General features: G+C 42.7%; 1 protein-coding gene across 1 annotated transcript in view; it reads right to left on the minus strand.

Moving 5' to 3' along the window:
- LOC132816237 (tetratricopeptide repeat protein 21B-like) overlaps window positions 1-25089 on the minus strand; it is a 123886-nt gene that overhangs the window by 65101 nt on the left and 33696 nt on the right. Inside the window, exons 8-13 of the mRNA XM_060825733.1 lie at window positions 24560-24658; window positions 23779-23975; window positions 18855-18948; window positions 16572-16772; window positions 9232-9361; window positions 1369-1526 (exon numbers count right to left, since the gene is read on the minus strand). Coding sequence (XP_060681716.1) covers window positions 1369-1526; window positions 9232-9361; window positions 16572-16772; window positions 18855-18948; window positions 23779-23975; window positions 24560-24658 — 879 coding nt within the window. The remainder of the gene's footprint in view (window positions 1-1368; window positions 1527-9231; window positions 9362-16571; window positions 16773-18854; window positions 18949-23778; window positions 23976-24559; window positions 24659-25089) is intronic.

Consider the following 25089-nt stretch of genomic DNA (forward strand, 5'->3'; position numbering starts at 1 on the left):
CCCATCCCCCAACTGTGTTCCCACCTAACCTGTCTATCTAAATTTTTATCTCCCACTTTACCACCTCCACCAGCATCAGGCATATTGAGTCAACATGCCAGATTTATTTTATATTTATTGATGGGAAATGGGCATTGCTGGTTAGGGCAATATTTGTTGCCCATCCTTGCTGCCCAGGGGGAAGTTAAGAATCAGCCATGTTGCTTTAGGTCTGGAGTCACACATAGTCCAGACTGGGTAAGGAGGGCAGATTTCCTTCCCTGGAAGACATTAGTAAATCAGATGGGTTTTTAGAACATTTGGCATTGTCACCATTATATTAGTCTTTTATCACAGATTTTCTATTGAATTCAAATTTAACCATCTGCTATGCTGGAAAGTAAACTTAACTTCCCAAGAACAGGGAGGCAATGACCAAATGGTACTTTCACAGGATTGTTAATCCAGAGACCCAGATAATGTTCTAGGGACCTGGGTTCAAATCCTGCCATGGCAGATGGAGGAATTTAAACTCAATAAAAATCTGGAATTAAGAATCTAATGATGATGACAACCATGAATCCATTGTCAATTATTGGGAAAAACCCATCTGGTTCACTAATTCCCTTTAGGGAGGGAAACTGCTACACTTACCTGGTCTGGCCTACATGTGACTCCACACCCACCGCAATGTGGTTGACTCTCAACTGCCCTCTGGGCAATTAGGGATGGGCAATAAATTCTGGCCTATTCAGCGATGCCCTCAACCTGTGAATGAATCTTTTTAAAAATTAGCCTGAGGTTTTGGATTAAATAGGGGATTCTAGTCTAAAGGGAAGTCAGGATCAAAGGGACCTGGGGCCTATATGTGTACAGGTTATTGAAGATGATTGAATTTCTCCAGGAAGGGGGAACATCACAAATGAAAAAAATAGAAAATGCTGGAGAAACTCAGCAGGTTGGCAGATTTGGTCAAGATATTAAAAATTGAGAGGGGTCTGGATGGTGAAGATGAAAATAACTGTTCCCATTACTGAAGGATTAAGAAAAAGAGGGCATAAATTTCAGGAAATTGGCAAAAAGACATGACGGAGAGGTAGTTTGGAATGGAATGAACAACCTGACAGTCCGTTGGATGCAGGTTCAGTTGAGGCACTCAAGAGGCAGTTGGATTATTATCTGAAAAGGGAGTACATAGAAGGCACAGAGAGAGGGTAGAAAGTGACATGAGGTGCATCGCTAATCTGAAGGACTGATAGGCTGAGTGGCCTCCTTCTACATTGTAATGATTCTGTATAAATTTACAAGTTACTTTTTATTACTCCCATTTTTCTAACTATGGCAGAAGATTGTTGGACATGGTTATTGACCAAACAACGTCATTCTCACCTGGAAGTTGTAGCTGAGGCCCATTTCTAAAGAATGCGAACATTCTTTGAAATTGCATTGGGCCAGGTATATCTGAGCCATGAATAGGTGGCCATCAGCATAACTGGGGAACAGTTGGAGATATTGCTGTAATGTGGCCTGAGCAGTGTCCAAGTTACCTACACAAGAAGAAGGACAGGTTAAACAAAATCCACTTATTACATCCATTCTTCAGTCTCAAAGCATAAGCTGGGACATTACCAAGGTGAGCCAGGGTAACGTGAAAAGCTGTCTCTTTGCTTATGGAATCTTGGTTTTGACTCTGAAGTCTCTTATTATGGTCCTATTTGACATTCTCAATCCATTACTTCACAGGCACAAAACTGAATGAGATGCGATGCCATTAAGAAATATAAATACACCATTTAGGTCCTTGATCAGCTTCTCCAACAATCAATTAGTTCATGATTGATCTACATCTCAACTCATTTGCCCTCCTTATTTCTAGGTCACTTGATACACTTACCCAATAAGAATCAACTGAAACAAAAACCAAAACCATTGGAGATACTCAGCAGATCTGGCAACATCTGTGGAAAGGGAAACAGAGTTAGCGTTCTAGGTCAAGTAACCCTGCTATTGATTTCAGTCTCCAATTGCCCCCAGCATTCTTACTGATTTGAGGGAAAAGTTTTCCTAGGGTCAAAATCCCTGTAACTCCCTCCTAACAGCATTTTGGGAATGTCTACAACAAATGGACTGCAGCAGTTCAAGAAGGGCAATTAGAGATGAGCAATAAATGCTGACCCAATCAGCAAAGCTCCCATCCCCTAAATCAAAGAAATTCCAGGTTTCTATCACATTTTTTTTGAAGTGCTTCTTGATTTCTCTCCCAAATAGCCTAGTTCTAATTTCAAGGTTATGACCTTTTATTCTAGATTCTGTGACCAAAGGTAATTGTTTATCTGAATCTACTCTATGGAATCCTTATGACATTTTAAGCGGATCATATTGCCACTCAATCTTCTGTATTCAAGGGAACCTTCAGTAATATTTGGTATTCTCACTCAGATAGGCTCAGGAAGGGATCAATAGGTGCTGAAAATGTGTTGCTGGAAAAACGCAGCAGGTCAGGCAGCATCCAAGGAACAGGAGATTCGACGTTTCGATGTCGAATCTCCTGTTCCTTGGATGCTGCCTGACCTGCTGCGTTTTTCCAGCAACACATTTTCAGCTATGACCTCCAGCATCTGCAGACCTCACTTTCTCCTCAAGGGATCAATAGGACCAAAAAATGTGTCCTAAACCTGCACTTGATAATCTTGACGCGGTAGGTTTTGCCAAAACCTCTCAGCAGTCTGGAAATGATAGTTTGCAAGAAATGTTGCTATTAAATGTAAATCTTTTGGCCAAAAGTGCCTTACAAGAGACCTAAATCAAAGTGTGCACAAGCACTATCATTCTTAATTACTTACACCCACACTTCAAAAGATAAACTGACTTGCTTAATGCTCGTGCAGAATAAGGTAAGGTTGGTTCCACTGCTTGCCCTGAGCACTTTGGGACTGCAGAGGAATCTCGGTTATCCGAACGATATGGGCGGGAGTTTTCTGTTAAGTTCCGCTCCCCATTCAGGAGACGAAGCAGCAGCACACCGCATGTAAGATAACACCCTCCCCCAACCCCATCCAACCCCCTTCCTCCACCCCTGTCCAACACCGCCCCCGCCCACCCCCCAGCCCCATCCAACACTCCCCACCCCCTCTCCAGGGCAGCTGGGCTGGGCAGCACGGTGGCACAGTGGTTAGCACTGCTGCCTCACAGCGCCTGCGACCCGGGTTCAATTCCCGACTCAGGCGACTGACTGTGTGGAGTTTGCACGTTCTCCCCGTGTCTGCGTGGGTGTCCTCCGGGTGCTCCGGTTTCCTCCCACAGTCCAAAGATGTGTGGGTCAGGTGAATTGGCCATGCTAAATTGCCCGTAGCGTTAGGTAGGGGTAAATGTAGGGGTATGGGTGGGTTGCGCTTCGGCGGGTTGGTGTGGACTTGTTGGGCCGAAGGGCCTGTTTCCACACTGTAAGTAATCTAATCTAATCTTGAAAAAAAAAGGCTGCTGCTGCCGCCCTTTGGGAGGTAAGTCTCCAAATAGTGCGCGTGCACATACACACAAAACTTTTTACTGCAATGTTTTGACATGTTCCACCTTGCCCTATACTCATGCGACTCAGTCAATGTGGTCTATCTCATACGCTGCAGGCAGGAATGCCTTGAGGCATGGTACATTGGTCAGACCGAGCAGAGTTTACGGCAACGGATGAAAGGACACCACATAGTAATCAACAGACAGGAGTGTTCCCTCCCAGTCAGAGAACTCTTCAGCAGTCTGGGATATTCAACTTTGGACCTTCGGGTGACCATCCTCTCAAGGCGGAGTTTGGGACAGGCAACAACGTAAAGTGGCTGAGCAGAGGCTGATAGCCAAGTTTGGTACCCATTGGGATGGCCTCAACTGGGACCTTCGGTTCATGTCACACTACAGGTGACTCCACTGCACTACACACACACACACACACACACACACACACACACACACACACACACACACACACACACACACACACACACACACACACACCACGTCATTCCCACGCAGGCCGCTTCCACATACGTGTGCACACATATGTTTGTGAGGTGAATTTGTACTTGCAGAATTATATTTTATTTTGCTCAAAAACTGTGTGGATCCATGTAAGATTATGTAATTCCCTTTTTCAGAAATAGAAAAAGTCTGAACATTGGGGCACAGACAGCCTCACACAGGGCACCTCACACCTTCAATGCATTATATGGGCCAACATGACACCAATTGTTAAAGTTCACTTGAGAATGTAACTTTAAAAATTGTTCTGGGATTTACATATGAAAGAATTGAAACCAACAGGGTCATTCTAAAAGATGACAGACTTAACAAACAATCCAGGTATTTTTCAATATATAATTTCAGTTACATCAGACTATAAACTTCTGCTATAAATTGTGTGTCTAACGATCTTATGCTAGAGAGAATATCTGGAGAAGGGGGGTTTAGGGTACACCCCTGAGTAGAACTCCAGGGAAAGTGTGGGGGGAGGGAGAGAGGGCGGGATGTCAGTCATTTGGAGATGGTGTCTGGGCTCCCATCAGTCCATTTGTTCACTTTTAATCAACGTAAACAAAAGATGCTATCAGTGTTCCCATCCACGAGACTAATATGCAAAATAAGAGCTAATAGAGTGGGGATTATATGAATGCAGGACTGGTTAAGGGACAATAAACCAGCCATTTTAAAATTCAGAGGCTGTGACTAGTGGAGGTCCTCAAGAAATAGTGCTGAGGCCTTAACTATTTACAATCTATATTAATGTCTTTTGGTAGAAACACTGAGTAATTATGGACCTAGGAATGCTGCAATTACAAAACTAGCTGGGAGTATGAGGAGGACACAAAGGTTAAATGAGTGGACAAGTGAGTGGCAGAAAGACCAACATATAGGAAACTGTGAGGTTATTCACTTTGATAATTAGAATATAAAATCCGATTAAACTGTAAAAGACACGAATCATTTAAATGTTGATGGTCAGAGAGATTTGTATTAGTACAAGGAATACAGAAGTTTGGAATGTAGGTTTAGCAAGCAATTATGAAGGTAAATGGCATGATAACCTTAATTGCAAGGGGGTTGGAGTACAAAAATACAGTGATCTTGTTACAATTTTCTTCGGCTTTCCTGAGATAACACCTGCAGCACCATATGCAGTTTTGACTTCTGTTTTAAAGAAGGATATGACTGCAACTTACAGAATACGGAGACACCTGGATAAGGTGGATGTGGAGAAAGTGTTTTCACAGGTGGGAGAGACTAGGCATAACGTGAGGGGTGTGTGTGTGTGTGTGTGTGTGTGTGTGTGTGCGTGTGTGTGTGTGTGTGTGTGTGTAGTGTGACATGAACCAAAGGTTACAGTTGAGGCCATCCCATGGGTACCAAACTTGGCTATCAGCCTCTGCTCAGCCACTTTCCGTTGTTGCCTGTCCCAAAATCCGCCCTGAGAGGATGGTCACCCGAAGGTCCAAGGCTGAATATCCCAGACTGCTGAAGAGTTCTCCGATTGGGAGGGAACACTCCTGTCTGTTGATTACTATGTGGTGTCCTTTCATCCATTGCCGTAACCTCTGCTTGGTCTGACCAATGTACCATGCCTCAAGGCAATCCTGCCTGCAGCATATGAGATAGACCACATTGGCTGAGTCGCATGAGTACCTGCCACCTACATGGTGGGTGGTGTCCCCACATGTAATGGTGGTATCTATGTTCACACTCTGACACGTCTTGCAGCATCTACCGCGGCAATGTTGTCCTGAATGCCAGGCAGTTTGCTGCAAACAATGATCTGTTTGAGGTTTGGTGGTTGTTTAAAGACGAGAATTGGAGGTGTGGGGAAGGTCTTGGTGAGGTGCTCATTCTCATTGATAATGTTGTTGCAGGCTGCAAAGAACATAGCATAGTTTTTCGGCTCCTGGGAAATACTGGATAACAAAGGGTACCCTGTCAGTTGCAGCTCATGTCTGTCTGCTGAGGAGGTCATTACAGTTCCTCACTGTGGCACATCAGAACTGGTGGTCAATGAGTTGAGCATTGAACACTGTGCTTCTGAGGGTAACCTTGAGTACTTCCAGGTGCCTGTCATGTTCCTTCTCATTTGAACAGATCCTGTGTTTGTGTAGGGCTTGTACGTAGGGGATGGCTGTTTTAATAATGCTTCGAGTGGAAGCTAGTGAAGTGTATCATCGTGAGGTTATCTGTGGGTTTGCGGTAGAGTGAAGTGCTGAGATCTCCATCCTTGATGCAGGTGTCTGTGTCCAAAAATGAGATAGAAACTAGAGAGTAGTCCATGGTGAGTGGGATGAAACTCGTTGATATCACTGTGTGGTTGTTTCATTGACTCCTTGCCATGGGTCCAGAGGAAGAAAATGTCGTCAATACACCTGGTGTATAGAGTTGGTTGGAGGTCCTGCGTAGAAAACCTGTGCATGAAAATGTTGGGAACAAGGTGCAAATTTGGTCTCTATGACTGTTAGGTGTGCCCGGATGAGAAACTGGTTGTCAGAGGTGAAAATGTTGTGATTGAGAATAAAGCAGACGAGTTGTAGGATGGTGCTCGGAGATTGGCAGTTGTTGGTGTTGAGTACTGAGGCCGTTGCCGAGATGTTGCCATTGTGGGAAATGCTGATATAGATTGCTGAAACGTCCACAGTGATGAGGAATGTTCTCAGTTCAACTCCATGGGTGCTAAGTTTCTGTAAGAAATCTGTATTGTTGTGACAGACGTTGGGGGTCTCCTATACAAAGGGTTTCAAGATGCCTTCGACATAACCAGAGGTTCTCAGACAGGGTCCCAATGCCTGATATGATAGGATGTCCTGGTGTGCTGGCTGTATGTATCTTTGGAAGGCGGTGGAAGTCACCTACCTGAGAAGGACGTGGGATGAGGGCGTGGAGGGAACTCTGAAGGACTGGATCCAAAATCCTGAAAAATGTGTTTAGTTCACAGGTGTGCTCTTTGGTTAGACCAGCCACTAGTTGACTGTAGTGTTATGGTTCTAGATTAGAGTGGTGCTGGAAAAGCACAGCAGGTCAGGCAGCATTCGAGAAGCAGGAAAATCAACGTGTCGGGCAAAAGCCCTTTTGGCCGACACGTTGATTTTCCTGCTTCTCGAATGCTGCCTGACCTGCTGTGCTTTTCCAGCACCACTCTAATCTAGACTCTTATCGCCAGAATCTGCAGTCCCCACTTTCGCCTGTAGTGTTATGGGTGTTCAGTTGTCAGTACACTTCCTTGCAGTAATATGTTCTATTCTGAATGATGATGGCTCGTCATTTATGTCCTGGTTTGATGACAATGTTGTGATTGGCTTTGAGAGCATGGATGGCGTTACGTTGTGATTGCAGGAGATGAAGAGGAATTTCTTCAGTCAGAGGGTGGTTAATCTGTCAAACTCATTGCTACAGCAGTCTATGGAGACCAAGTCCTTCAGTGTATTTAAGACTAAAATAGATATATTCTTGATTGTGAGGGGATCAAAGTTACAGGGAGAAGACAGGAGAATGGGGTTGAGAAGTCATAAAGCCATGATAGAATGGCAGAGTTTACGGGCAGCACGGTGGCACAGTGGTTAGCACTGCTGCCTCACAGCGCCTGAGACCCGGGTTCAATTCCCGACTCAGGCGACTGACTGTGTGGAGTTTGCACGTTCTCCCCGTGTCTGCGTGGGTTTCCTCCGGGTGCTCCGGTTTCCTCCCACAGTCCAAAGATGTGCGGGTCAGGTGAATTGGCCATGCTAAATTGCCCGTAGTGTTAGGTAGGGGTAAATGTATGGGTGGGTTGCGCTTCGGCGGGTCGGTGTGAACTTGTTGGGCCGAAGGGCCTGTTTCCACACTGTAAGTCTAAAAAAGTCTAATCTAATCTAGTTTACCCAATGAGCAGAATGACCTAATTCTGCTCCGGTCTTGTGGTCTTTTGCTCATATCGCATTGGTCTCTGTACAACAAAGTGTTACTAGTTTATACCCAGAGGTAAGAGGGTTGTCCAATGATGAGATGCTAAATAAATTGGGTCTTTACTCTCTGAAACCTAGGGGATTGGCAGGTGATCTCATTGAGATATGCAAGTTTTGGAAGGGAAGGACTTGACAGGGTAGACACAAACATGTTACCTGGCTGGGGAGTCTTGAATTTAGCTGCATTTTACATGCTAAGATGAGGAGCAATTTCTTCACTCTGATATTCAAGTTGATATGGGCAAATTCTAGATTCTTTGGGAATATGGGGAGTCAGCAGAAACATGGAATTGAGATGAATGTTGAGATTTGACCATGTTGAATGCAAAGCTTAAAAATGTGTTGCTGGAAAAGCGCAGCAGGTCAGGCAGCATCAAAGGAGCAGGAGAATCGACGTTTTGGGCATAAGCTCTTCTTCAGGAATGAGGACGGTGTGCCAGGCAGGCTAAGATAAAAGGTAGGGAGGAGGGACTTGGGGGAGGGGTGCTGGGAATACGATAGGTGGAAGGAGGTTAAGGTGAGGGTGATAGGTCGGAGAGGGGGTGGGGGTGAACAGGTCGGGAAGAAGATTGCAGGTCAAGAAGACAGTGCTGAATCTGAGGGATGGGACTGAGAAAAGGTGGGGGGAGGGGAAATGAGAAAGCTGGAGAAATCTGCATTCATCCCTTGTGGTTGAAGGGTTCCTAGGCGGAAGATGAGGCGCTTTTCCTCCAGGCGTCGTTTTGCCATGAATACAAGAACAGATTTGAGGTGGCATTTGCCACCACTGGCTCCTATTGTTCCTGTCTTTATGTTTCTTCTTCCCTTTCACATGCCACCCAATTTGTGTGTTAATAACACATGCGTCATGAAAGCGCCAACATTTTCCATGTGTGGGTGCCCCCCACTGTCATTGAAAATTCAGATGGGGTGCCTTCGTGCCTTTCAAAAAATTCATTCAGGGAATGTGGGCTTTATTTTCTGGACCAGCATTATTGTACATCCCTAGTTGCCCCAGAGAAAGTGGTCTTCTTGAACTGCTGCATTTGGTGTAGGCACAGCCACATGCTGTTAGGGAGGGGTTTTGACTCATCCATTAATCTCAATAAAGATTATGGAAATCTATCCCTGCTATCTTTTTTGGATCTGTAGGCTAACTCTAATCTAAACCATGTAGTTCATTCTTAATGCTAACTGGATCAGTAGGAATGGGAAATAAAAGTGTTTTTGCTAGTTTAGCCTGCAGTGTGAAGGCAAAATTAATAAATAAACTAAATAATTTATTTACAGCAACAACCAAAATCAAACTTACCTGACATGTACCTAATTTTGGCCACAATATATAGAAGTTCCTTAATCCCAGGGGCTGCCTTAACCAGTGGCTCCAGTATCAATGCAGATTGTCTCAGCAGAGGAGAAAGGGGTTGGCCTTGCAGAGTGGACTGAAGGAGGGATCACAACGCTGTAGTTAAGGATAAGCAGTAGTCGAAACAAAAGTATTTTAGATTCTGCCATAGTCAAAACACAGATCTGATATGATGAAACACAGGCCTGCAGGATATTTGCAAAATTTGGGGAATCATGATTTGACTCCAACTTTATTGTGGTCAAAATGAGCCTCATGAATTTATGTGCGTAGGCTTCCAACACATGGGCTGGCTGGTGTCAATGGACTATGGTGTCAGGCACATTGTGCACACAATGCCAGTGATGGCTGAGTTGCCTCTGACTCTGGGTTCCTGATAATTTGAAGCAGGCAACTCCAGCAGAGTCCTGAGGGAATGTTGCATGCGTGGATATTAGAACAGAGGTTCCATCTGCTTGCATGGGTGTATGTGAAAGATCCATGACATTGTTTTAAAGAAAAGCAGAAGAGTTATCTTCAGTGCCATAGTCAATATTTATCTCTCCATCCCACATATATAAAACAGAGGTTCTGCTTATGATCACATCGATATTTGCTGGTGTTCAATGTGTGCAAATTAACTAAACTGTTCCTACATGATGACCATGGCTACACTTCAAAAGGACATATTTAAGTCAAAGTCTCTTTAAAATGTGCAGTAGCTATCCAAAGTACTTTCTAAATGCAAGTCTTTAACTTTCTCATCAGTGCAGCAATTGCTAGCTATCTTACTACTGATACATGGATTTCTCCCACACAGTCAGCAAATTATATGACAAGCCACAAAATTAAGGGCATTTAGATCATTAAGCCCATTCTTTTAATTGACTGGATATAACCATTGATAGGCTCTATTCATCTCCCAGTTTGATCATCCATCCGCCTTCACTACTGGCCTATCATTGCAGTTTGTAATCGCCACATGATGGACTGCAACAACCTCATTAGCAACACAAACCTAGCCACCTCAACAAAGTTAACAGATGCACAAGAACACCATTATAGGATTAACAGGTGCATAAAAATACTACCATCTCCAAGATAACCTCCAAGTCATCCACTATTCTGACCTGGAAATATATCATTGCTGATATAATGTTGAAAATGTGTTGCTGGTTAAAGCACAGCAGCATCCAAGGAATCGGAAATTCGACGTTTCGGGCATAAGCCCTTCATCAGGAAGGGCTTATGATATCATGATATAATGTTGGCCTGACTACTGGCTTCCACATCTAGAAAACAAAAAAAAATCTATGGAGCAAGACAGCAATGCTTCTTCATCCAGGTCTTCAAAGTGAAAGATGAAGTTACCAAAATCTTATCAGGCTGTAGACTGCTCTCTCATCAGAGAAGGAGACAACTGGTAATGGTTTAACCAGAGGGTAACTGCACCTTCGGCAAAAGGAGAGGTTGAGGAGGAGAATCCTTCATGGTAACCTCAGCCAGTGCAGGAATTAAACCCATACAGTTAGTATCAATCTGCACCACAAACAGTCCACAGAACAATCAGCTATGATCGTATTGAATGACAGAGCAGGCTCAGAGGCCAAATGGTGTTCTTATGTAAACCAGTCTTCCAGCCAACTAAGCTCAACTAACTCCTGTTTACTTTGTTGAAAGTGTGACTGATGAATTGGTATATCTTGAATTATTCATTTTAGTTTTTACAAGATATACTTCTTTAGCTTTGACACTCAAACATTGTGTTTCAGACAGCATTTGATCATTTTATCTGGACTCACAGCACAGAAATTCTATTCCTAAGCGGAGATTTTTTTTTCACTGAATCATTCATCTGCAGATCTATTCCACTATGAAGAAAACATAATGTTTGTGAGGATGTGCCCCATTCCAGATTAGGCTGCTATTTCAGAGAGGTGCTGAAGGACCGTTATATTGTAGAGGTGCTGACCTGTGAATAAGAGTTTAAGCTAGCAGAATATTCATCTACCTAAAAGAAAGAATGTGAAAGATCTCTTGGCATCATTTGAAGAAGCCCTATAAGTTCTATTTCTGTCCTGGTTAACTTCCCTCCCTCAACTGGCAAGACGAAATCCCTTTAATTTTTTGATTTGGCCCCTTGCAGTGTGTAAATTAATAGCTGCATTTATCGACATGACAATAGACATGCACTTCGAAAATGGTTATAAAACAATTTATACAAATGATTTGGATGTGAATGTAAGAAGAATAGTTAGGAAGTTTGCAGATGACACCAAAATTGGAGGCATAGTGGACAGCAAAAAAGGTTACCTCAGATTACAATGGGATCTTGATCAGATGGGCCAATGGGCTGAGAAGTGTTTAGATGGAATTTAATTCAGATAATTGCGAGGTGCTGCATTTTGGGAAAGCAGATCTTAGCAGGACTTATACACTTAATGGTAAGGTCCTAGGGAGAGTTGCTGAACAAAGAGACCTCGGAGTGCAGGTTCATAGCTCCTTGAAGGTGGAGTTGCAGGTAGATAGGATAATGAAGGCGGCGTTGGTATGCTTTCCTTTATTGGTCAGAGTATTGAGTATGGGAGTTGGGAGGTCATGTTGCGGCTGTACAGGACATTGGTTAGGCCACTGTTGGAATATTGCGTGCAATTCTAGTCTCCTTCCTATTAGAAAGGTGTTGTGAAACTTGAAAGGGTTCAGAAAAGATTTACAAGGATGTTGCCAGGGTTGGAGGATTTAAGTTATAGGGAGAGGCTGAACAGGCTGGGGCTGTTTTCCCTGGAGCGTCGGAGGCTGAAGGTTGACTTTATAGAGGTTTACAAAATCATGAGGGGTATGGATAGGATAAATAGACAAAGTCTTTTCCCTGGGGTCGGAGAGTTCAGAACTAGAAGGCATAGGTTTAGGGTGAGAGGGGAAAGATATAAAAGAGACCTAAGGGGCAAATTTTCACACAGAGGGTGGTACATATATGGAATGAGCTGCCAGGGGATGTGGTGGAGACTAGTACAATTGCAACATTTAAAAGGCATTTGGATGGATACATGAATAGGAAGGGTTTGGAGGGCTATGGGCCAGGTGGTGGCAGTTGGGATTAGATTGGGTTGGGATATCTGGTCGGACTGAATGGACTGTTTCTGTGCTGTACATCTCTATGACTCTATGATAGAAGTCACAATGGAATTTGTTTTCTGTGCTCAGAATTGTGGGCGGCACAGTGGCAAAGTGGTTTGCACTGCTGCCTCACAGCACCAGAGACCCGGGTTCAATTCCCGCCTCAGGCCACTGACTGTGTGGAGTTTGCACATTCTCCCCGTGTCTGCATGGGTTTCCTCCGGGTGCTCCGGTTTCCTCCCACAGTCCCAAGATGTGCAGGTCAGGTGAATTGACCATGCTAAATTGCCCGTAATGTTAGGTATGGGTGGGTCGGTGTGGACTTGTTGGGCCGAAAGGCCTGTTTCCACGCTGTAAGTAATCTAATCTAAATTGTTTAAGACTGTTTACACCCAGAACCATCCTCTGAGTGTTTCAAAAGTCTTTCTGACTCAATTATTTAAAGAAACACTGATAATTTTGACATTAGTTCCTGACTTTAAGTTAGTTTTAAACCTTACATCTGCTAGAAACAAAAGGCAGAGGTAGAATTACGGACAGAAACTTAAAGATGAATGTCAAACTTGTTCTTTTTTTTGACAGGTTGGCCCACAACCATTTAATGCATGGTGCTGTGTTAGTTGGCTTGAGGACCAACAGGAGGTTGGCAGCTGTTTGCTCCTAGCATCACCACCAGGAACAAGGAAGTAGGTGCTGGGAAAAATGACCATGGCATTTCCCCCAGTGTTATACCTCCTGCCCAACACAACTCCAGGAGAAGATAAAGTTCTACCTACATGTTATAATTAGTAGTTTTGTGGCTAATGCTGAAAAATATTGATTGCATTTATTTAGCATCTCTCATGACCAATTAACATCTCAAAGGCTTTAGAGCCGATGAGGAAATTTATGAAATGTACTCCCTGTTATATTGTATGGAATGTGGTGGCCACACCAAATTCCTACCAACATCAATGTGATCATTGTTAATCTGCTTTTATTATGTTGATTGAGGGATAAATATTGACTAGTCCACCAAAGCTAACCCCCTTTTGCTCTTCTTTACAATAGTGCTTTGGGATCTTTTGCAACAGATACCTGATGGTTCCTAGCAACAGGTGATTCCACTATTTGAAAAGCGTAAATGTCTATATTAAATTCAGTCAGAATGCACTATAATGAATGCATCTACTGGCCTCATATTACTTTAAAACCGTCATTGGGCTACAAGGTTGATCAGTACCTATAATTGGCAGGGGGTGGGGGTGGGGTGGGATGGGAGTGAGAGGGCCCAGGCTATCCCGCCAGGGTCTCCAATTGTCATATCCATTCTACCTACTAATTACAATGACGTGTCTCCAACCTGCACCATTTTAAGTTTAATGTGTTTCTACCCTGCCGCTTCATTCATAATGTCTTTCATCTTTTTATTTGCTTGTGGGATGTGGTGTTGCTGGCAACGCCAACATTTGTTATCCATCTCTCACAGCCCTTGAACTAAACAGCTGGCCAAACTTTCCCAGACAACACTTGTCAACCACATTGCTGTGGATCTGGAGTCGCTGGGTAAAGATGGTAGATTTCCTTTGCGAAAGGGCACTTGTGAACCAGATAAGTTTTTACAACATCCTACGATAGTTTTCTGGAGCAGTTTCTTATAGGGATCTGGGCAAAATAGGTTAAAGGGAGACGTGTGAGACCCATCATGACTGCAAGGTCTTCCTAGAATCAAAATACTTGCAGTGTAGAAGCTGACCATTCAGCCCATTGACTCCAGCTGACACTCTAAAGAGCATCCCATCCAGAACCACCCCGCTACTCTATCCCTGTAACCGTGCATTTCCCATGGCTAATCCACCTAGCCTGCACATCTCTGGAATTTGGGAGGAAACCAGAGTACCTGGAGGAAAGCCACAGACACTGAGAACACAGACAGTTGTCTAAGGGTGGAACTGAAGCCAGGCCCCTATTGCGGATACAGCAGTGCTAACTACTGAGCCACCATGCCACCCTGCTTCACCCTTTTCATGAACAGCATGGTGAAATGTCACCTTGTGATCATTACTGATTAGTAAACGTCTTGTTATCATCACCACCATCTCATTAATATTCAGACTCCATAAACAAGCTAGAGATCAGAGAAGCTCGACAAGGAAACTAGAGCAAGCACCTGGTGATTTCAGCTCTCCACTTACCCAGAGTGACCTCCAAGGTGAAAGCTGGGCTGTCATTGTATGGCATGCTTCGTAGGTACTAGCTGTACCCACCCCACATCTACAGGCACTATCATTTGACGTGTATCTGCATCTAAGAATCCTCTAGGTGCATCTCCGATTCACTTATATGTCAGATCTGCTCTTCAATGCTGGATCACAGGCTGCACCAACAACTATCATTAGAATGCCACAGTGAGTACACTGAGCACTCATAGGCAAGCACCCAGCTTATGCACTTGACCAGGCTCTTCACTCACTGTCATAGACTCTAACTTCCTGTTCACAGTCTCTCTGCCTTGCATTGTCTTTGTGCCTTTCCCCACTCAGCTAGAGATGCCAGGCTCATGTTATTGTTATCTTGCCTTGCTGTTTAGCACAGGGCCGGGAATCTGGTCATTGTTGCCAACAGGAGAAAGTGAGGACCACAGATGCTGGAGATCAGAGTTAAAAACTGTGGTGGTGGAAAAGGGGGCTGAGAAATAAATGGGAGGGAGGGTGGGGCTGGGAGGAACATAGCTGGGAAGGCAATAGGTAGATGAAGCTGGGAGTAAAGGAAATAGGTCAAAGTGGAGAGTGGAGTGGATAGGTGGGAAGGAAGATGGACAGGTAGGATATTTCAGGAGGGCAGTGCTGAGTTCGAGGGTTGGATCAGTACAGAAGGAGGTCATTCAACTGATCGTGTCTGTACAAGCTCCTGAAAGAGCTATCCAGCCAGTTCCACTCTCCAGCCTCACCTTCATAGCCCTCTAAATTAATCACTTTCAAATATATCTCCAGCTCTCTTTTTAAAACACCTATGGAATCCATCCCACCATTCTCCCAGGCAGCACATTCCAAATCCTAAATAACTGAGTAAAGAAGTTTCTCCTCATCTCACTACCAGCTCTCTTGTTGACAATCTCGAAGTTGTGACCCCTAGTTACTGACATACTAACTCATGGAAATAGCATATCCTTCTTTACCTTGTCAAAATTGGTCATAATTTTCAGCACCTCAATAACATCACCCCTTAATCTTCTCTGCTCCAAAAAGAATAAGTCCAGTCTCTCCAACCTTTTCTTGCATCTAAAATCCCTCATTCCTGGTATCATTCTCGTAGATCTCCTTTGTACTCTGTCCAGGGCTTTAATATGCTTATTAAATAAGGCGCCCAGAAATGAACATAACATCCAAACATGGTCTCAGCAACTGTGGCCCTCATGGAACGACAGACAGGTAGGTACCCACGGAATTACAGCACCTTGTTAGAGCCCATCTTTCGTAGGAGAACAGATTTTGTTCTGATTCCAATTTGGAATCCAATACACTTATTGATCCACAAGTTGACAGATCAGTGAATTGCACAAGTTGAATTGTTCCACGAACAGTCCAGTCACGTTACCAGTCAGTGAGCATTTTGTTGGCCAGCAATGTTTACGCTGCTGACTTCACAGCTCATTGACCACACTAAATCAGAAACCACATCAGGACTGCAACATGAAAGTGTCAATCAGATCCCAGCTGGCAAATAATCAGTGGAAGATGATGGCCAAGTGGTATTCTTGTTAGAGCATTAACCCAGAGCCCTAGGTAATGTCCTGGGGATCCAGACTGAAATCCTGCCATGGGACTAAAAATCTGGAATTAAGAGTCTAAGATGACCATGAAATGATTGTTGGGGGCAGGACAGGGGGATCCCGTCTGGCTTACTAATATCCTCTGGGGAAGGATTACTATTATCCTTACCTAAGTATGACTCCAGTCCTACAGCAATGTGATTGACTCTTAACTGCTGCCTGGGTAATAAATGCCAACTAAGCCAGTATTGCTCACTCCCATGAATACTGGCAATGCTATACATGTTCCAATGGTTTCTGGCAGCCATCTTGAATGGGGATATGTATTGGGGTTCACACACACTGCTCCATGTCAAGTTTAGTTTCCTGTTTCAGTACATCTGCCACCATTCAAGGGGCGTTTTCTTTGAAAATGCCAGCTGTTGATGTTGACACTCACCTGATCTGGACAGAGGGCCAAAAGTTTCTTGACAATGTCAAGCACGAATTCAGGGTTGAGTTTCTCATAGTACTCCAAACCAAGAGGAAGGTCCTCAAATGAACTGAAGTGAATGTCTACAGCCTGATTCAGAAACTTGATGATCACCTTTGGTTCTTCCCCTTTAGCTATAGCTAGCACTGCCTGAAGATAAGTCAGCTCCTTTAAGAGAATACAGTCTTTATTTCAGCTAGGTTAAGCAAAATGATGACACCCATGAAAATACATAGGCTATTTTGGCACACCAGTGCTCTCCACCATCTTATCTCAATGTGTTTACACCACAGTAGTGCAGTGGAAAGCCTAGAAATAATTGAAGGTCCACATGTGGCTTTGTTGATGCTCTTCTGGAAAAGAGGAGGGTCCTCTGCAGGTAGGCCACTTTTATGTCACTCTGGGCGATGCAGATGTGTGGTGCATCAACACAGAGACACAGCATTTGCCCAGACTGCATTACCCACATCTGACTCTTGAGGGTGACAGAGATGGGTCCATGATGGGACATATTCAGATTGACAAACCTTCTCCAGATCCCAGCAGACATTAGTGTTGTGGGGGAGAAACCAGTGGACATTTAGACCCTAAATATCATTGGCTAAGATTTTGCAGTTGGCAGCAAAGGAACAGAACTCCCCTGAGAGTTGTCACAGCCTGAGAACTACCTGGCAAAGTCTTCACAATGCCTGGTCCAACATGGCACCCTCTACAGGATTAGTAATGAGGCCATTCAGTCAACCAGACATGCAGTCTTAACGAGAAATTATAAAGCATGACATAACTAAAGCAGTGGAATGCACAGATAGGATTAAAGGATAGATAAAGAGATAGACAAAATTAAAAGTGTGGTTTTGACCTGTATAAATATGCCCAACATTATTTTCCTTAGAGGCATTGAGTCTCCAACCTTGTAAAATTACACATCAAGGTCAGAGAGATTGTTCAGCAATAATTATGACACAGTTAGAAGCTCATTTACACCAGCCGTCATGCAGAATGAGTGGTCAGGTGTCACAGGTTCATCATCTTCTTTGTCATGTCAGTACTAAGCAGGGCTGTGGAGTCCCTATCTCTGGGACAGGCAACCTGCTTTCAAATTTCACCCACTCCAGAGGGTGGAATAAAATCTATGAACAGGTTGATTAGGGAAATAGCTTTAACAGACTGTTTAGGGGATAACTAATCCCACTGGTCAAATAATGATGAACCAGCAGAAATTGCATTTAGGTGATTGGTAGAGAAGTAATTTGAGTACCAAGTCCATTGATGAGGATTGCAACAGGACAGTGTGTGGGTAGAAGCAGAGTTTCTCTGACAGCAACCTCTGGATCTGTGTATTTCACTGGAAACTTATGGATGTAAGGATTGCTGTCCAATTTATCCTGTTTTAACAACAAGCACTGAAAGTCTCTGCTTTCGTGCTGTCACAAACAAATTCTGGCCCAAGATAATTATAAACTCTTCACAAAAAAAGTAATTTAGTCATTTCAAGGGGATCTTTTAACAGGCACTTCATCTAAAAAATATTGGAAGTGTGAAGGCCCTTCTCTGATTTTTATAATTGTTTGTGACATACACAGATTTAAAACATTGTGTTTTAAAATCTTTTAAAAATTTTTGGCATAAATTAGATGTTTTCCAAGATTTCCATGAATCAATATTCCTTGAAAAATCATATGAGTTTTTTTTACAAGATATTGCTTTTTTATCTGATTTCGTTTTCTATCTATTGATCTTAACACATTTCTTCCAGCAAGGACCCCAAACAAAACTAGGGTGGTATTGGGTGCATTGCGTCGTCCACACAGAGGATGGTTTGCACGTGGAATGAACTTCCCCCGGAAGTGGTGGATGCAGGCACATTTACAACATTTAATAGACATTTGGAGAAGTACATGTATAGGAAAGGTTTGGAGGGAAATGGGACAGGAGCAAGCAGGAGGGACTAGTTTAGTTTGGGATTATGGTCAGCATGGACTGGTTGGATAGAAGGGTCTGTTTCCCTGCTGTATGACTGCATTGATTTCCAGTTTTCCTTTTAGTGACAATAGGCTGTTAGAGTTCTTTTAAGTTTGGTCTTTGCTTTTACAAAAGGAGTATTAAAACATATATAAATAAAAGCCAGCCAGGAGTGGAGAGTGTTTTTAAATGGGGTAGCAAATTCTATGTGAAAAAATAGAGAAGCTCTTCAAAAGTCACTATACGTGCTTCACAATTAGGCTCCAGTCAGTCATCACTAGCACTTACCGCAGATGTTCCGATTACCCCTTGCACTTCTTTGAGGAGTTCCAGCTGTTGTTCTGCATCTTCTAAATGCCCAAGCAAAATCTCCACCTGAATCCTTCCTAAACACAACAGACTGTTCTTTACATTATCTAGTTACACCAACTTTAGGGCCCTCTTTTTGAGTGAGGTATTGAACACAAAAAAAAGTCATCTGCCAATATGCGTAGCCATAGAAAAGGAAAGATTCCATATTTCATCTTTATCTGAAAATAACTCCCAGCTGAGTGCAATTCTGACAACACTCATGCAGCTCAACACCATCCTCAACAAAGTAGAGTCTTGAACATCACCCATTCACCTCCTTAAACATTCATTCACTCCACCACAAGTGCACAGTAGGAAGATGCACTACAGCAACTTTTCAAAAGTCCTTTGACAGCATGTGAATACCCCATCAGGAAGTTTTCCTCCATATCACATACCCACCTCACTGGAAATAAGATGTCTGTGTCCAGATCACAGAACTCCCTTCATTACAGCACTGTGGACACAACAAGGGTTAGCACCACCTTCTCAAGGCAAGTTACAGAAAGGCAATACTTGTTGACCTGGCCAGTGAAGCCCATAGCCCATGAAGTAATGTTTTATAAAGTAGGCTTTAATCTGGCTCAGAGCAATCAAAACTTTGCAATCTCACTCTGTTTTCCAACAAATGCCCATCTTTTTCCCAAATAGAAGTGTGTTTAAATTTTAACTCCATGTATTTTTTCCACAAAATCACTTTTACCCAGGACACAAGACTGCATGCCTTTACATTTTCCCAACTATCCTACACTATATGTTGTTTTAAAACCCTAAGTGACACTAATTGCCTTCTTCCTGACTATCCTTAGATCTTTTCTTAGTTTATCCCGAGTAGGTTAGGATTGTTTTCATTAGAAAAAAAAGGAGATTGAGGGGGGAACCTGATTGAGGTTTACAAAATCATGAAGGGTATAGACAGGGAGGATAGAGATAAGCTTTTTCCCAGGATGAAGGGATTCAATAACGAGCGGTCACACATTCAAGGTGAGAGGTGAAAAATTTAAGGGGGATACACACGGAAAGTGATTTACACTGAAGGTGGTAGGTGCCTGGAAATCGTTGCCAGCAGAGGTAGTAGGTTCATTTAAGGTTCACCTGGACAGATGCACGAGTAGGTGAGGAGCAGAGGGATACAGATCTTTAGGAATTGGGCGATAGGTTTAGACAGTGGATTTGGATCAGCACAGGCTTGGAGGACTGAAGGGCCTGGTCCTGGGTGTAATTTTTCTTTGTTCTATTTGCCCCTTTTCTCCACTTCAGATTTCCAACAATATTTTGCTTTCCCTACCTACTCTACTGCACTCTTGGTGAAGTCCTGCAATACCAGTTCTGGCCATTCTTCCAGCATCTCAAAATTTAAACAAAGAAGCTCTATTTCACAAATCATTTTATTTCATTTTACCTAGCTGTCTGCTTTCACTCAAGTCATCTATTGGGCTGCAATATAAGGGGTTAAAGTGGAGGAAGCAAGCTCATATGAAAACATTTATGGTATATTGGGCTTAATACTTGTACCATCTCTAAAAAATGCACCACATTTGAGCAACATCAAACTAGACAATTGCTTACTTGCAAAGAGAAACAGTAGCTTATTAGAGATTTGTCAACACCATTGATCCAAAAGGTAAAGGAAGAATTAAAATAGTATTATCCGATTTACCCCATTGTTACTGAGAAGGAAATACTGAACTAGTGTTTTGATAGTACACAATCCATAGATGTTAGAAACACCCTAAACCATTTCACATAGACAGAGCTGCACAGTGCAGTTAATTCTGTTTCACAGGTGAACCTTATCACTAATTTGATCAATTGAAATGGAGGTAGTGCAGTTTAGGCGACTCAAGTTCAAGTTGCATTAAGTCAACTCACTCAGGCTCGGATTCTCTAGGGAAGGGGGTAAGGTCTAGTTTGAGATTGTCAGTGTCACTAATTTGCCCCATTCCCATCCTTCGATTTGTTATTAAGCTGTATGTGAAAGCTGAGTGCTACCTTGTGTAGAAAGAGGAAAGACCATAAAGAGAAAAAAGAGGGTTGTCCTTGATTTTCTCTTGTGGAGATTCTCACAATTAGAGATGTGATGGATGCCAGAGAAACAGTACAAAATATCTAAAGATGCTATGGAAATATGATGATGTGCCATGCATCACAGATAGAGATGGCGTTAAGCATGCTTGCCTTCATTGCTCAAACCTTTGACTATCGGAATTCCAACATTATGTTAAGGTTGCAAATGTGTTGCTGGTCAAAGCACAGCAGGTTAGGCAGCATCTCAGGAATAGAGAATTCGACGTTTCGAGCATAAGCCCTTCATCGAAACGTCGAATTCTCTATTCCTGAGATGCTGCCTAACCTGCTGTGCTTTGACCAGCAACACATTTGCAGCTGTGATCTCCAGCATCTGCAGACCTCATTTTTTACTTATGTTAAGGTTGTACAGGGTGTTGGTGAGGCCTCTTCTGGTGTACTATGTCCAGTTCTGGCCGCTCTATTATAGAAAGGATATTTTTAAGGTGGTGAGGGTTCAGAAGAGATTTTCTAGGATGTTGCTGGGAATGGAGACTTTGAGCTATTGGGAGAGGTTGCATAGGCTGGGAGATTTTTAACTGGAGCATAGGAGGCTGAGAGGTGACCTTCGAGGTTTATAAAATAATGATGACGTAGATAAGGTGAATGCCAGATGTATCTTCCAAAAAGCAGGGGATTTCAAAAATAGGAGGCATATTTTTAAGGTGAGAGGAGAAAGATTTAAAAAAGATATGAGCATTTTTTTTTTACAGAGTGGTTCATGTGTGAAATGGACTTTTGGAATAGAATGGAATATCCTTTATTGTCATGTGTACTCCAGTACAGAAGTGCAATGAGAAGTTTTTTCAATGGCTGCCTCTAATGTTGCCATCTTAGGTATAAGTACCTAGGAACAAATCTTTGGTGGCTGTGGGTACAGTTATGATGTTTAAAAGACATTCCTAAATAAATATGTGAATAAGAAATGTTTGGAGTGGTATGAGCCAAGAGCAGGCAGGTGGGACTGGCTTAGTTTGGGATTATGGTCGCGTAGACTGGTTAGACTGCAGCGTCAGTTTCTGTGATGTATGACTCTGACTCTACTGTATTACTTAAAGATGGAGATTTCAGTTATGATTGTTGTAATATTTCCTCAAAGACCATGCAGTTGAATGTACTGATTAATATACTGCTAAACATGTACATAAATAGTTTGGCATATATCATAAGAATTGATAAAATTTAACATATGCCATGAGCAGTATTAATCAGGAGGCAATGTGTTTGGATCACTAATCATTGTTCTATGGTCCTTGGTTTTAAGAACCAAAACACAACACAAAAGATGAATAAATTTAGAATGATCATATTCAGTCATTCACGTGGCAAAAGTAATTTCTATATAATTTCCTATGTTTGTACTCATGACAGGGTTTAATTTTCTTTAATTTCCATGTCCAAATATTATGACTTCTGGAAATTTCAACCAATTCAATCACCTTTCTACCTTTTTATATTAAAACTATTACATTGAGTAATTCTAAAGGTTGTGAAAAATTGAATTAAAAATTTAAAACACCAGGTTATAGTCCAAAGGTTTAATTGGAAGCACATTAACTTTCGGAGCAACGCTCCTTCATCAGGTGATAGAAGGAGCGTCGGTCTGAAAGCTAGTGTGCTTCCAATTAAACCTGTTGGACTATAACCTGGTGTTGTGTGATTTTTAACTTTGTACACCCCAGTCCAACACCGACATCTCCAAATCATGAAAAATTGAGATAGTGACCATCCATTATCGTCCACAGGGATTTGAGGAGGATATTTCTGCTCTGCTAAGATTGGCTTTACATTACATGTTATTATTTGAAATGGTAGCATAGTGGTCATGCCACTGATCAAGTAATACGAAGGTCTGGAATAATTCTGTGGAGCCATGAGTTCAAATCTTACCATTGGCAGATTGTGGAATTTCAATTCAAATGAATAAAGAACTGAAATATAAATGATGACTATGAAACTATCACCAATTGACATCAAATCCCATCTGGTTCACTGATGGCGTTTTTTAAATTATTAAACCAATCAGTTGAAGAGCAATTAGGGATTATGACAATTCTATGGTTTTAAGAGGTGTAGCTTGCCCTGTTTTCTTTCCAAAAGAGTTTTAAGACAAATTCTGAGCTGTCTATTCAAAGCCAATAAAGTAAACAGCTTGTGACGCCTTGGGATTTTTCTTAAGGTTGTAACAATAGAAGCAGCCTGAATGGGTGGGGTCAAGCTCCCACAGAACCAGGATTTTTAGTTTTAGTTGTTCAGTAGCAGTGGCTGGGGTCTTGAAGCTGTGTTTGCAAGGTGCAGCACACCTCTCCATGCTACTTTCTCTCTCTCCCTCTCTCTGCTTGAGCTGGGGCATTGCTTGTAGGACAATCTGCTTTGCCTTTTGCCAAAGAACTGTTTATGGGATGGTTCTACATTGGAACAGTTACCATTTAGTTGTTAAATAATCTATAATTCTGTTAAGTTTCCCAACAAAGTTATGTTATTCCAGTTTCTTCTTTCTTTTGTTCTATTTTAACTAGTGTTGAATAAATTTTGTTTGCTTCAAATCTGGTAGTCTGACCAATCGAATTGCATCTCAGAGCAACGGCTGGCACTTATCTTCAAAATAAGAGAAAGTTGGAGTCTAGATTTTGAGGGGGCTTGGTCTGATCCATAACAGGATGGGTAACAAATGCTGACCTTACCAGCATCAGACTCATTGGATGAAAGAATAAAGGATTATGTTGTCACTAACAACCACTACCTTCATACTCACTGCGGCAAACGAGGATTGTTGAGTAATATTTCAACTTACACACCTGTCAGTGCAGGCATGTTGGTTTCACTCAGCTTCATTGCATCTGTGTACTGTTTCACTGCATCCTGCAGTTTATCCTGGAGAAATAATTGGAAACCCAGCTCTGTTGCAATCTCTGCATCCATGGGAGCCAGGTATAGTGAACGCTCCACCAGATTGTACGTCTGATCCAGAACAGTCTGGTTCCTGCCACACTGTCAAAGGCATAAAGTGCACAACAGGTCAAATCTATATTGGCAACCAAAACATTCAAAGTGAATTGGATACACGTTTGAAGGGAAAACTTGTAGGGCTTTGCTAATGGTGCAGGGGAATAAATTTGCCATAGCCTTACTAGATTATAGAGATGCTCTGTCATTAGCAAGAGAGACAACTGGTGGTGGTGTAACCTGAGGGTCACCTAGTGGGGATAGTTCAATAGAAAGACTTGGTAAGGGATGATGGCCAGGTCTATGATTCTGAGCCAAGATCAGAGTGTTGCTGGGAAAGCACAGCAGGTCAGGCAGCATCCGAGGAGCAGGAAAATCGACGTTTCAAGCAGGAGCCCTTCAAAAGGAATCTCCAGCATCTGCAATCCTCACTTTCACCTGGGTCTATGATTCTGTCAAGAATCTATGCTTCAGCTACCAACATACAAAATAAACTTTAAAGCAAGGATTCTCACAGCATCAACGTTAAAATTGGAATCTATGCTCACGAGAATATTGCTCCAATTCTTTATTTGGAAAGGTGCACGTCAAGGCCAAATGTCCAAAATGAGAAAAACGACATTACTTACCATTCTGCTTATTAAAACAGCTACACGTTGGTAAAGTTTTGGATTCTGAGGTTCCTTTTTCTCCAAGGCACTATTGAGCTGTTTCACATAATTTTCAGCCTATATTAATAAATGGATTGTAAAAACATATAAATGATGGTGTATTGTATTCAGAGTCACAGCAGTTCACCATTGGAGGATTTTGGGCTGGCGACCCCTCCCATTGCTCCAACCCCTTGATAGAACCCTAACAGTGTGGAAACAGGCTATTTGGCCCAACAAGTCCACACCGACCCTCTGAAGACTAACCCAATCAGATCCATTCCCCTATTCTACATTTGCCCCTAACCCACACATCACAGAACAATTTCCCATGGCCAGTTCACCTAACCTGCACATTTTTGGATTGTGGAACGAAACCCATGCAGACACATGGAGAATGTGCAAACTCCACATAGACAGTCACCCGAGGGTGGAATTGAACCTGGGTCCTTGGCACTGTGAGATAGTAATGCTAACCCACTGAGCCACCATTCCACTGTTCCACTCTA

The sequence above is a fragment of the Hemiscyllium ocellatum genome, chromosome 5 (assembly GCF_020745735.1).
Source record: "Hemiscyllium ocellatum isolate sHemOce1 chromosome 5, sHemOce1.pat.X.cur, whole genome shotgun sequence".
In the NCBI taxonomy this organism is placed as follows: Eukaryota; Metazoa; Chordata; class Chondrichthyes; order Orectolobiformes; family Hemiscylliidae; genus Hemiscyllium; species Hemiscyllium ocellatum.